At 42.8% G+C, this 13,399-nt stretch overlaps 1 protein-coding gene across 3 annotated transcripts in view; it reads left to right on the top strand.

Annotated features, from left to right (window-relative positions):
* Window positions 1–13,399, top strand: part of ITGB4 (integrin subunit beta 4) — a 114,691-nt gene that overhangs the window by 61,904 nt on the left and 39,388 nt on the right. For all 3 annotated transcript variants that reach the window (XM_075349615.1, XM_075349614.1, XM_075349616.1), the window contains exons 5-13: window positions 2,741–2,945; window positions 3,595–3,691; window positions 4,495–4,666; window positions 5,090–5,353; window positions 8,593–8,682; window positions 10,042–10,164; window positions 10,267–10,434; window positions 11,561–11,637; window positions 11,840–12,051. In XM_075349615.1, coding sequence (XP_075205730.1) covers window positions 2,741–2,945; window positions 3,595–3,691; window positions 4,495–4,666; window positions 5,090–5,353; window positions 8,593–8,682; window positions 10,042–10,164; window positions 10,267–10,434; window positions 11,561–11,637; window positions 11,840–12,051 — 1,408 coding nt within the window. The remainder of the gene's footprint in view (window positions 1–2,740; window positions 2,946–3,594; window positions 3,692–4,494; window positions 4,667–5,089; window positions 5,354–8,592; window positions 8,683–10,041; window positions 10,165–10,266; window positions 10,435–11,560; window positions 11,638–11,839; window positions 12,052–13,399) is intronic.

The following is a 13,399-nucleotide window of genomic DNA, read 5'->3' as shown; positions in this document are numbered from 1 at the left end:
GTCCCTTTTCCTGCACCTAAGTCTATGTTGGTAGCGATGGGTTCCCACCGGTAACCCGCTCCCCGGCTTGGATATGGGCCGGAGGAGCCCCTCTTTGCCCGCAGGCGCTGGCCCTGAGAAACTGGTGCCTTGGCGGTGGCGGTGTCTCTCTCTAACGGTTGGACTGTTGCCTTCAATCGGGACTTGGTTGTTGGGAGACCCAGAGGTCCCCTTCACTGACGGATTTGGCAAATTCACGGCGACTCCTAGCCTTGCCGGGATCCGAAAGGCCCCTGCCAATGGTGCTGGCTTCTCTTCGTATACCGCTCCGGTACCGCCGGGCCACCACCCGTCCACGGTCCTTTCGGCAACCTCCAAGCAGCCTCTCCTGCAGACGGTCACCGCCGTCTGCTGACCTTGCTGTCTCAGTCCGGGGCACACACCCGGACCAACTTCAGGCTTCCTCAACTGTCACTTTCTCTTCCACCTTTACTCCTCTCTCTTGCTCCTCTACCACTTCACTTCAACTCCTCAACTCCTCTCTCTTCCTCCTCCAAACTCTAACTGCCTGGTTTTCCCGCCTCCAGGGCTGTGAACTCCTCGGTGGGCGGAGCCAACCGCCTGGCCCACCCCCTGGTGTGGACATCAGCCCCTGGAGGAAGGCAACAAGGATTTTTGTGTAGCTTTGGTGTACCTATCCGGGGTGTAGGGTGTGGTGGTGTCATTACCTGTGACCCCTGGCTTGCCCAGGGCGTCACACTACTACCATCATAGATGTGCATTATACCTGCTGGTTAACTGGAAAAGCATAAACCCGCTCCAAAAACACATCCCCAAGTTACATTTAAAGACTCTGTACACCTTCACACAATTTTTTTGACCATGCATTTGCTTCCTAAATGCAAAAGTTCCGCAACAATCTAAATATTAATAAGCATCAATCCTGGGTATACGTGCACACAGTTTTTGAGGCAACTTTGTGAATTTAGACTTGCAAAAATCCTTTTGTCTTTTCATGTAACCCCAGACAGCCTTGATGATGTTGAGATCGGGGTTCTGTGAGGCCAAGTGATCTCTTCCAGGACTTCTTGTTCTTTACACTGAAAATCTTTCTTAACGACATTGGCTGTATGTTTTGGGTCGTCCCGCTACAGAATAAATTTGGAGCCACTCAGATGCCTCCCTGATGATTTTGCATGATGAATACATTTCTTTATTATTCAGCATTAAGAACACCATTAATCTTGACCAAACCCCAACTCTACGTACTGAAATGCAGCGCTAAACTTGCAGAGAACCTCTACCAGAATTTGTGTAAGCCTCGATCTGCAGAAGATCTGTGGTTAGTTTGGAACAGCCTCACTCTCAAGTTCCTTCAAAACCTGTGTGCAAGTATAGAAAGAAGAATTGATGCTTTGATACAGAATTTTTCCACGCCTGCCTAAAACCTTTGCACCATACTGTATGTAAAAATATTTAATTTCCATTTCAAAGGTGTCAATAGGCTTTAAGGCTATCTAGTCATATTGCACCTTTTACTATACTGATGAGGAGCCAGAACCACAAAATGTCAGTCTACGGATGGGTCCCTCCTTTTTTCCTTTGGTGAAGCAGGTTTGCTTGGTATGAGATGTCATAGTTTTCTTCCTAATGGAGGAGAAATGATTTGCATATTTTTTTACCAAAAAAGCATTACTTGTAAAGAAAAACCCAGAGACTTAAGGTGGTGTCACACATAGCGATGCAGCAGCGATCACGACCAGCAATCTGACCTTATCAGGATCGCTGCTGCGTCGTTACATGGTCGCTGGTGAGCTGTCAAACAGGCAGATCTCACCAGCGACCAGTAACCATCCCCCAGCCAGCAGCGACGCGTGAAGCGTAACTAAGGTAAATATCAGGTAACCAAGGAAAGCACTTCTCTTGGTTACCGGATATTTACCTTAGTTACTAGCGTCCGCCGCTCTCACGCTGCCAGTGCCGGCTCCCTGTTCCCTGCACTCCTAGCCACAGTACACATCGGGTTAATTACCCGATGTGTACTCCAGCTACGTATGCAGGGAGCCGGCACTGGCAGTGTGAGAGCGGCGGTGATAGTAACTAAGGTAAATATCGGGTAACCAAGGAAAGGGCTTTTTGTTTACCCGATGTTTACCGTGGTTACAGCTTACCGCAGGCTGCCAGACGTCGACTCCCTGCTCCCTGCTCGCTTCAGTTTGTCGCTCTCTCGCTGTCACACACAGCGATGTGTGCTTCACAGCGGGAGAGCAACATCCAAAAAATGAAGCAGGACATTGAGCAACGACCGGCGACCTCACAGCAGGGGCCAGGTCGTTGCTGGATGTCACACACAGCGACAGCGACGGGACGTCACTGCTACGTCACAGAAAATGGTGACTTAGCAGCGACGTCGTTGTCGTCGTCGCTATGTGTGACACCACCTTCCGTCAGTTTCTTTCAAGAACTAGTACACCACTCAAGGAGATCTACAAATTCTGTTGCATTCCATTGACCTATGGGGTAAGTCAAGATTGTGTGTTTTGATACTGTAGACAAACTATTCTTGTCACTAAGAACACTGGAACTCTAGTGGAAGACAGTACTTCCAGTGTGTTCCAACAACCAACAAACAAGATATGATGGTGCTTGCCATTTAAAAAAAAAACAACAAAAAAACGAAGAACTGCCACTTTCCCAGTTTGGGTTCAATCAGAATACTGTTTTTCATATATTATTTCTCAATATGTTCATGTATTAACAGAAAGAACAAATTGACAGAACACAAACTAGGACACAAGTTTACCCTCAACAAATGTCCATGCGCCTACGTGCTGGCGAGGAACATACCTTTGAATACCGCGTGTTTGAGCCCATGGATACACCTGTAGATCTATACATCTTAATGGACTTCTCCTACTCAATGTCTGATGATTTGGAAAATCTTAAAAATATGGGAGATAAATTGGGTAAGAACTGGCCTGGAATATGTTATCATGGGACATCATCTACAATGTGTATATGTATAGCTAATGTTATAAGGACAAAAGTCAAACCTTTTACATAAGTGCCAGGTATCATTAGCTACATCTGGCACTTTACTTTCAAAGAGAAAAACTGAAGGATGTTTCAATTTCATGAATAAGTAGAAAGGTGGGAGAAGGAGGAAACTCTATAAAGCGTTTACTCTAGGACTAAAAAGTGATGCTACATTTCTCATGTATATTCACCCTACCTGGTGTCCGCCATTTGCCTCCCGATACCTCCTCTGCTGAGATTGTTATGTCCTGCTTCCAAGATGTCTACTACAGCGTCATGGGGACAATGGTAAATCTAGACTACACCTCCTCTATCTTCCTTATCCCATAGCACAGGTAGGGAAGGTGTGATTTAGACTCACGACTAGGCTCCCCATACAGCTGCGGTGGCAATCTTGGAAGCAGGGGAAACAAAGTACCAATCTAAGCAGAGGAAGGAGCAGAAGGCACCTGATAGGGTGACTATTCATGTAAATGTAGTCACACTTCATTCCTAGGATGGTGGTGATTTTAAGGTAGAAGCAACCGTAAAAAAAAACACAATGGCTAATTTTATTCATTATGTTTGCTTACTTAACAGCTAATGTGGTCAGCGATCTCTCCAAAAATTACACTATTGGATTTGGGAAGTTTGTGGATAAAGTGTCTGTTCCTCAGACAGACATGAGGCCAGAGAAGTGAGTATCACAATGAGTTAGATCATGCTGATAGGAATGCTACACAGGCTTCCATAGCATGCTATTAGATTTATTTATTTTACTGGAGCATGTATGTTTTTCATCCCTAATAGGGGTGCTTTAGGACTCATGCAGACAACTGTATTTTCCATCCAAGTCTGATCAGATTGCACTCAAACCAATTTTATTACATCGGGTAGTACACAAGCCTATTTATTTTTCCTTGGACCAATTCTGCTTGAGGAAAGAATTGCAGCATGCAGCATGCCCGAGTTGCCTTGGTAAACCGGATCATACTTGGCCATCCAAGTCAACGGGTCCATGCAATAAATCGGACCGCTCTCACATGACATCCGAATGCAGTCTGATTTTCACTGACTAATAGAATGGGAATAACAACCAAAATGGAGAAGATATAACTTCAGGACGAATCCACTGTAGCTCCTTCCACCAAGGCGGCCAGAATATAAATGGTTTTGTATAATCAGCAAGGACTGCTGGGAAACCCTACTACTTAAACACAAACGGGCATGGCTGCAAAGCAGCTGCAGCTGACATGCACTGCTGGGAAGCTGCTGGCAGCAAAACTGATATTAATTGTTTAAGCACCAAGAGAAATGAAACAACATTTAAATGTAGAGTCCCAGATAGGAAAGAGACATGACAGTGACAGCCATCAGACAAATAAGGAGAAACCCATTAATGGTTTCAATAAATTACGTAATGAATTCAATTAAAATAGAAGTTATATATCTTGCTTTGTGCACAAATGACTACATATTTCTGCTCTGCTATATTTCTAGACTGAAGCAACCATGGCCCGATAGTACGCCCCCTTTCTCTTTTAAGAACGTCATCCGCCTCACGCACGACATTACTCAGTTCAGAGAGGAGCTCAAGAAAGAGAGAATCTCTGGAAATTTAGATGCCCCTGAGGGTGGCTTTGATGCCATTCTCCAGACCGCTGTGTGCACGGTGAGGAGTTTTTTGTCTCTAAATGTAATCAATGTGTACGGTAACGTTTAACTATAGTATAACGAAAAGTGTAATTTGGGGGGGGATCATATCCCAGTGTGAAATAGATGAAGTGGGGTAGAAGTGGTCATGTAACCTATAGTCAATGTGTTAATCTGTACATACCCCACACTGTTCCTTACTAACTAACTAGTAGTTTGTCCCAGGTCCCCATGCCACCGCTCTATTTAGAAAGTTGGCCCAAACATGGTCAAAAGTGTGTCAATGGGAAATCACCATAAAAACAGTTAAAATATTTCTGAGGTTCCCTGTGCATACCATAGCTCTCCATATGGCAAATATTCTTGTTTATTTAATGCCCAATGATGATATGTGCACGTGATATCTGATATTTGGTTTTAATTTAATGTATGTTTTTCATAGAACCAAATTGGATGGAGACAAGGAAGCACTCACATTCTGGTGTTCTCCACGGAATCAGCATTTCACTATGAGGCCGATGGAGTAAACGTACTTGATGGGATCCTGGGCAGAAATGATGAGCGTTGCCATCTAGACCCATCCGGATATTACACATACGACACTCTTCAGGATTACCCATCTGTTCCCACTCTTGTGCGACTTCTTGCTAAGAATAACATCATTCCAATTTTTGCTGTCACCAACCACTCCTATAGCTACTATGATGTAAGTGATGCATGTACATGGTGGAGATCCTTGCTTTTGGGTCTTAATTCTAAGTTACACGTCAAAACATTGTGCAGGTGTATTCTTCATCCCCAAAAGCATCTGAAAAACATTAGCTTTGATAATTCTTACTTTTGGTCCAAATGTTTTTAGAATTCCACTTTGTTCCCCAGTGCTTAAAGGGTACCGTATATGACTATAGCTGAGTTTGGTGGTTGCAAGAATCCAAATCCAAGTGTAGACATAGATTTTCTAGGCAATAACAGATCATCTATCTCAGAGAGCTATGATCTCACAAAATCTGAATGTATAAGGATTGGGGTTTATTCTTTTTACTGTTTCCCATCTATTAGCTGTTTTTACTGGGGAAAAAAAAAATCTCACATTTTAAAGGGAATCTGCCGGAAGGAAACAATTTATATGTGCAGGTAGCTCTTTCAAAGATAGGTCCAGCAATACTATTACCTCGCCAATCCATTCCTTCGATACGATATGCAAATGAGGCTGAAGTGCTTTCGACAGAAGAAAGCTCTTCCATCTATCACTCTACCTATATTCCCTACCCAGCACTACCATCTCCTACTTTATTGACAGCTAGCTTGCTTGAGGTGCACAGCTTATAAGCTGTCAGGCAAGCAGGAGAAGGCAGAACTGAGCAGGGAATAGAGCTGGAGTGACGAGGCTTCATAACTACAAATATTTCTCAGTAATGAAGGAACTGGCCATGTAAAGATATTGCTGGAATTCTTTTTGACAGCGCTACATGCACATATAAATAGTTTGGGTGGTGGTGAAACCATACTGACAGATTATCTTTAAATCAATGGACGGCTATGTATTTTATAGTTGTGTTGAGTTCTCTAAAATAATAGCATTGTCTTTTAGTGTTTCATCACTCAAGGGTGATTAATATTGCCTTGCATATGGAAAAAAGTTGTCCTTTTGAAATAGGAATAATTCATAGAAACATACATAGGCCAAAGCTTGGCATCTCTCTCTCTATCCAAGGCCGCCATCAGATCTGTTTGCAATTTGTTTACAGCAACCGATAGTAATAAAATGACACAAAAATGGTGTATTCACCAATCCTCACCAATAGGCTTCAGATTGTCTGCAGTTATGCCATCCTGTGTACCCAATCACTGGCGTCAGCAGTATGTAGCACATTGGCTGCTGTGTTTATATGAAGTATGCGTGACCCAACAGGGAAGACCAGTGATGTGGTACCGGGATGGCAGGGATTATATAGGTAAGCACATATTTTTTATTCTTTCATTATTCCCTGGAGACAAGTTTTTGTAGAATGTGGAAAACCCCTTGAAATTGATTTTTTTTTCATTACTTTTTCTATTTTTACTTACTAATAGACATTTCTGAATGACAAGCTTGTTGCAGAAATGTCTTCAACTGTTCTAAGTATCTGAATAGGGTTAGGGGAGGAGGTCCTGGTATGTGGACTTCTTCAAGCCCATTTAGACTATTTGAACAGTTGAAGAAATTTCTTCAACAAATCTGTCGCATATACACATGCCCATAAAATGATATCAAATAATATACACATTTACAAAAAGCATATGTGACACCCTGGCGCCGCCAGGTGGTTACACACAAAATAGACCCCCACAGAACACCTTCCCGCATAGGGTTACACTGAGCCGACAAAACCAGTACCAGGCGGAAGGAAAACGCCCACCTAGGGGTCTAGAGAATCCGGGGCGGGAAAGAGAGAGTTGAGAATTGAAAGTTGAGAGTTGAGAGTTCTGAGTTCGGAGTAGGAGTAGGAGTAGAGGAGAGGAGAAAGTGAAGGAAGTTGAAGTGGAAGCCAGAGAGGAAAGGCGTCGGGGTTGGAGCCCCGGCGTGCTGGCTAGGTGGCAGACGGTGGTCCGTGTCTGTCAGGAGACAGGAAGACGGCTGACGAAGATCCGAGGTGGACCCGGACAGGGTAGGAGCCCGCGGGTACCGACACCGGAGAACCGACCCGGAAACCGTGCACAGAGGGGGTACTTGGACCCTGAAGCAAGGACCGGAACAACCAGCTTTGTTAATTAACCAGTTGAGGACAGGATTATAGATCCTGTCCCACCCAAAGTCCCAAAAGAGCAGACCAGCAGACCACCGCGGGGGATAGGGCATCCGCCAGGGCCCCTTTAGATCCTACGGGTCAGCGTCTGCAGGCAAGGCTCCCACCCATAGTTCTGGGAGCGGACTCTCGTGTTCCACACGGGGAAGTCCAAAGAGAACTAAACCGTGCAGAGGAAAGTGACACAGACCATCACACCGGGTGAGGGACCAGAATACACCCGGCCGTGGCGGCCGGCCACTGGCACTTTGGTTTACCGCTGGACCTGTGTGATTTCTTTGACTGTGAGTACACTATCATCCCCCGGTCTGACCGGGTGCGCCGGTCCCTGCATCCACCATCCTCAGCACAGTGACACTGGGCCCCGGGGCATCTACCTCTACCCACGGAGGGTTAAAAACAACTAGCTTCCATCCCAAAGCCCACGGGTGCTCCCTAATAGCAGCAGTGGTACTCCATCTTACCACACGCCGTGAGTGGCGTCACGGACTATATAGAAAATCACACACACAACCAAGCCCCCTTTTTTATTTGAGGTGTCCGCAAGACCTCCGGGTCCGGAGATCCCTCGAGCCACACCGCAAATCCGGATCCGAGCAGCCCGGCTGCTGACGTGGGAATGGCACACATAACTATAATGTAGAGTTGGAAGGTTTAAAGAGGTTGTCTACTACTTTTACATTGATGGCCTATACTTAGAATAAGTCATCAGTGTCTGATCCAATACCTGGCACCTATGCTAATCAGCGGTTCTCGGTGTCGGCGGCAGCAGCAGGCAGCTGGACATGCAGAGTTCTGGAGCTACCCCGTCAATAGGAGGCACATCCACCTCATATTCAAATCGATAGGAAGCAGATGTGCAGAACCCAGCAGCTTCCGCTATCAAAAGATGGAGCAGCGCCGGAACTGAGCATTTCCAGCTGCCTGCTGCTGTCGCCGGCACCAAGAACCGCTGATCTGCAGAGGTGCCGGGTATTAGACCCCGGCTGATCAGACATTGATGTCCTGTCCTAAGAATAGGCCATCAATGTAAAAGTAGTGGACAACCTGTTTAAGGTTCACTGTGTCTGATTTACAATCCATATATTAGTGGAAGATGTGCATGGTGTCTGGTTAAGTATCATGCTCCAATAATGTGATTAATTCTCTGTCTTTATAGAAACTAAGCAAGTACTTTAAGTTGTCTGAAATTGGAGAACTGAAGGAAGATTCCTCTAACATTGTGCAGCTTCTGGAGGAGGCTTTTAAGGTACTAGAATTCTTCTAAGTAGACAATCAATTTCGGAATCACATTAATTACTTCCGTTCAGTCCCCATGTGACGTGTCGGCTGCAGTGCGCTATGTCAGTAGTGATACGAGACTCTATTTGCATAGGACACTACTAATTCAAGGTGAATGAAAATGACTGAGCTATGTAAATAGCATAACGCCTTGAAGTTGGCCACTGTTACATTTGTATGATATTAGGAAAGTAGTAAAGGATCTATTTCTTGCTCTCAAAAATAGCATTGGCTATAAAAACATTTTTTTTGCGTCTTTGTGGCATATCTTAACTTTTTATATCCATAATTAAACCACATCTGTCATGAAAAATCATTAGCTAAAATTCAAAACCACCATGAAAGCTTGCTATTTTTTGCCTTGTCATTAATGGACTTCATAGGAGTTTTCTCTATCAGTGTGTGATCAGTAAGGGCCCAACCTTCAGGACACCCATCAATAAGCAAAATTGAAGGGGAATTCCCATCTCCAGGATCCTATCCCAATATACAGTAGGTATAATAATAATAATAATAATAATAATAATAGTAATAAAAAAATAATAATAATTAATAATAAAATAGCCAAATAGCTCCAATTAGATATGTACTACAGTTCTCCTGATATGGTCATGTCTCTTACCTCATGTGCAGGGCATTGCAGATTAGGTTTCCATGGTCATGACCACGAGCACCTAACTGTCACTATATGAGTGGCTGAACCATGGATACCGAAGCTGAAATGCCCTGCACATGAGGTAAGAGACATGGCTATATCAGGAAAACTATACCACATTTCTAATTGGAGGTATTTAATAAAATTATTATTATTTCACTTATTATATATTGGGATAGTATCTTGGAGATGGGACTAACCTTTTGCTTTGAAAATGCAGTCCGTAGGCAAGCGGTTCTAGAACAGGGAAATTATTATACAATTTAGTGAGAAAAGGTTCTATATAATCTGAAATTATTTATTTATTAATTCCTGGTAATTCTGACCTCAAGAGGCCAATGTGAATTCTTAGTAGTGATTGACAGCCTTCCTTGCACACAGAGATCACAGTCAATCACTAATTAGGACCACCCACTTGTCTTCTAGACCCAGAATGAGAAGGAATTAAAATGAAAAAATAAAATAAAAAATGTATGTATAATGAGACAAGTTCCCTTCAATTAAAAAAAAAAATAAAATATTTGGTATGTGGTTCAATTATTACACATCGCGATGAGTGGTTTCTGATCGTTAGCCAAAATTTACAGTATTAGACGAAAGAAACCAGATGATACAGTTGATAAAATTCTGAAGTTGAAATAATTCTGCTAACTAATTACTCTTAATTTTTAGCAAATCCGCTCAAGGATGGATATCAGAGATGATAATACGCCTCGTTCCATGAATATTTCAGTCTCTTCGGAGTCGGCCCTATTGACAGAGGCGGGATCTTTTCAGGTGACCCGTGGTGAAGTGGTGAGTGTCACAAGAACGGGTAATAATCTGATCTGTTATCCTGTATTTATATCAGAAGAGGTTAATAAGAAAAGGGCTGAATTCATATTTTTCTTTTTTTAGGGGACATTTAAGGTAAATGTAAAGGCTCTAGAGGAAGTTAATAATCAGAAAGTTTGTGAGCTGCCCCTTCAAGATCGGTCCGGCAATATCGTGCTTAAACCATCCACCTTCACAAATGGATTGCAAATTGATGCGTCAGTCATGTGTGACGTGTGCCCTTGTGAGATGGTAAGTGGTATGGAATTCAATACGTGAAAGTAGACCTCACAAAGATGTCTTCTGCCATATTCCCCTCACTGAAGATACTACTTACTGTTGTCATATTTTTTACATTTTTTAACATGACACTATTCATGGACAAAGTACGTTGGTTTATATTCTATAGAACACTTAATTAGATACTAAGTGTGAAGACACAGGGGTCAATGGGTGCTCTCGTCCGCTGGCCCAGTCGCCTTTAGAAAGACCGCATGAACCAGGGCTCATGCCAAATGAATGCCCAAACTCCTTACCCATGGGCAGAACACTACTCAGACAACACAGTGTGCAGGAACCACAAAAGACTTTATTGGATCCCAACAGTCAAAGGCATATAGCACAAACCATGCAAACCACACAATGTAACAGGCAACAGAGTCTCACCCTTCCGCTTGCTCACGATGGAGTAGAATACTCATACCTTCGGAGCTTTCAGGGCCACATACCCCAAACCAGCAGCACCCTGCTTTTGGCAGGCACCCATCGAGAATAGGATAGTGACAAGCATAGCAAGCTTCACGAGCACAGCAAAGTCCATAGCCAAGTAACCAAATCATCCCACCCTGGGTTTCTTCCAGCTGAATTCTAGTATCCTTGACAATGCTCCTGCCCAATATAATCCAGTTTGATTCACTAGCCGGCGTCAAAGTGCGTAGGCTGGGTAATGGACTTCCAATCGGGATTGAAACCTCTAGATTGAAAGCATGTAGCCAAAGAACAACCCCTGGTGACTCCAACAGTCCCTTATTATATCTCCTGGGCACTTGTTCCAGGGAATGTGGTCTCATCGGATTGGTTGAATAAGGCTGTGCTCTGACTGGGTGGCATTTCAATCCGCATAGGTAATTCTCATCTGAGTTAGGTAGACAGAGAGGCTGGGGGAGGTTATATTAATTTAGCAATCCACATACTCAGACAATGGGAGGCTCTGATAGTCCTGGGGAACACAATGACTCAACAAACACGAGTTAACACACCACAGGGATCCAGGTATGGCCAATTAAGAATATTAACCCCTGACAGACATTTTACAGGGCTGTGTCTTCACACAAAGCTTTAATAATTTTATTTCCTTTTTACAATCCTGCATCTACAGCAAAAAGAAATGAATTCCCCAAAGTGCAACAGAAATGGCCACTTTGCTTGTGGACGCTGTGAATGCAGAGAACCCTGGTAAGTCCAAAGTTGTAACCTCTATGTAGCTGAAGCTATGGCTATGTCGGGTGGAAAAAAGTTATCACATAGATGTATTTTAGACTTTTTTTGGCCATTTTTGAAGTATGTTGTATTGATAATTTAGTTATTGGAACAAAAAATACCCATGAGACGTTTGCTATTTTCCTACATTACTATGTCATTATTTATTTTTTTACAGGAGAGGAGAATTCTGTAACTGTTCATCTTTACAAGCTGTAGACAGCCAGTCATGTGTTGCTCCTAATAGCACAGAGATCTGTTCAGGAAGAGGAGAGTGTCTCTGTGGAGTTTGCCAGTGTTATGGCGATTCCCCAATCCACCAATATCAAGGAGAATTTTGCCAGTTCAATAATTTCCAGTGCCCGCGCACAGGTGGCTTCATGTGCAATGGTATGAGGTTGTCATAATTTTCTATTTTGTAGCTAATTATATCTATTATAGAACATTACACGAATTCTTGGGTATCATGTTGTAAGTGATTGCTAAGTAATTTGTCAACCACTGCAGATATTGTCTTAGAATGCCTGGTAAATTAAGAAAATTAACATATGCTTGAAATATGTATACTGTGGGTAAAATAAGTATTGAACACGTCACCATTTTTCTAAGTAAATATATCTAAAGGGTACTATTCATAGATTTCTCACCAGATGTCAGTAACAACCTATCCAATCCACACAGGAAAATAAATTAAACCATAGATGAATTTAGTGATGTGTAATAATGAGAAATTACACAGAGAAAAAGTATTGACACATGAGGAAAGAGAGGTGCAAAAATCCATGCTAAGTCATGACACCACCTGAAATCTATCAATAATTAGAAAGCAATCCTACCAGTTAGTGAAAAATAATATCAGCTGGTTAAACTAATGGCCTATAAAAAGGTGTCTCATTACCAAGGTGCCACATAAGAAACATCTCATGATGTGTAAAAGCAGTGAGCTGAATCAAGACTTTCTCAACCTACTTATGGTAAAACATACTGATTGCATTGGTTATCGAAGAATTTCTAAACTATTGAAGGATTTAGTGAGCACTGGAATTGGAAAGAACATAATTTCACCAGAAACCGGACTCGACAAGGTGCTCCCCTTAAGATATCAGACAATGGAGTGAAAAGAATTATCAGTAGAATTGTCCAAAAGCTAATGACCACCTGTGGAGAGCTACAGAGAGACCTAGAATCAGCAGGTACAATTTTTAAGAATTTTGAAGAAAGCAACAAATAATTCACTCATCCTCCACGGCCTGTATACACGCTCAACACGCAAGACTCCATTACTGAACAAAAAGCATATTCAAGCACGTTTAAAGTTTGTTCAAAAACATTTAGACAAGCCTGTGAAATACTGGGAGAATATAGTCTGGTCAGATGAGACCAAATTTGAACTCTTTGGATGCCATAATGCACCCCATTTTTGGAGGCCAAAAAGTACTGCCTATTACCCCCAAAACACCATACCAACAGTGAAGTTTGGAGATGGCAACATCATGATGCAGGGTTATTTTTCAGCATATGGCACTGGCAAACTTCATGTAATTGAAGCAAGGATGAATGGACTGTACTAAGACATTATTGATAAAAGTCTGCTGCCTTCTACCAGGATGATGAAAATAGAACGAGGGTGTACATTTCTGCAAGACAATGATTCCAAACTCACAGCCAAGGAAACTCAATTTTTTTCAGAGAAAAAAGTTAAAGCTTCTTGAATAGCCCACGCAATCATCTGACTTGA

This window comes from Anomaloglossus baeobatrachus, chromosome 5 (genome assembly GCF_048569485.1).
Source record: "Anomaloglossus baeobatrachus isolate aAnoBae1 chromosome 5, aAnoBae1.hap1, whole genome shotgun sequence".
Classification (NCBI taxonomy): Eukaryota; Metazoa; Chordata; class Amphibia; order Anura; family Aromobatidae; genus Anomaloglossus; species Anomaloglossus baeobatrachus.
The sequence above is the reverse complement of the archived record's forward strand: the minus strand, read 5'-3'. Positions and strand labels throughout refer to the sequence as shown.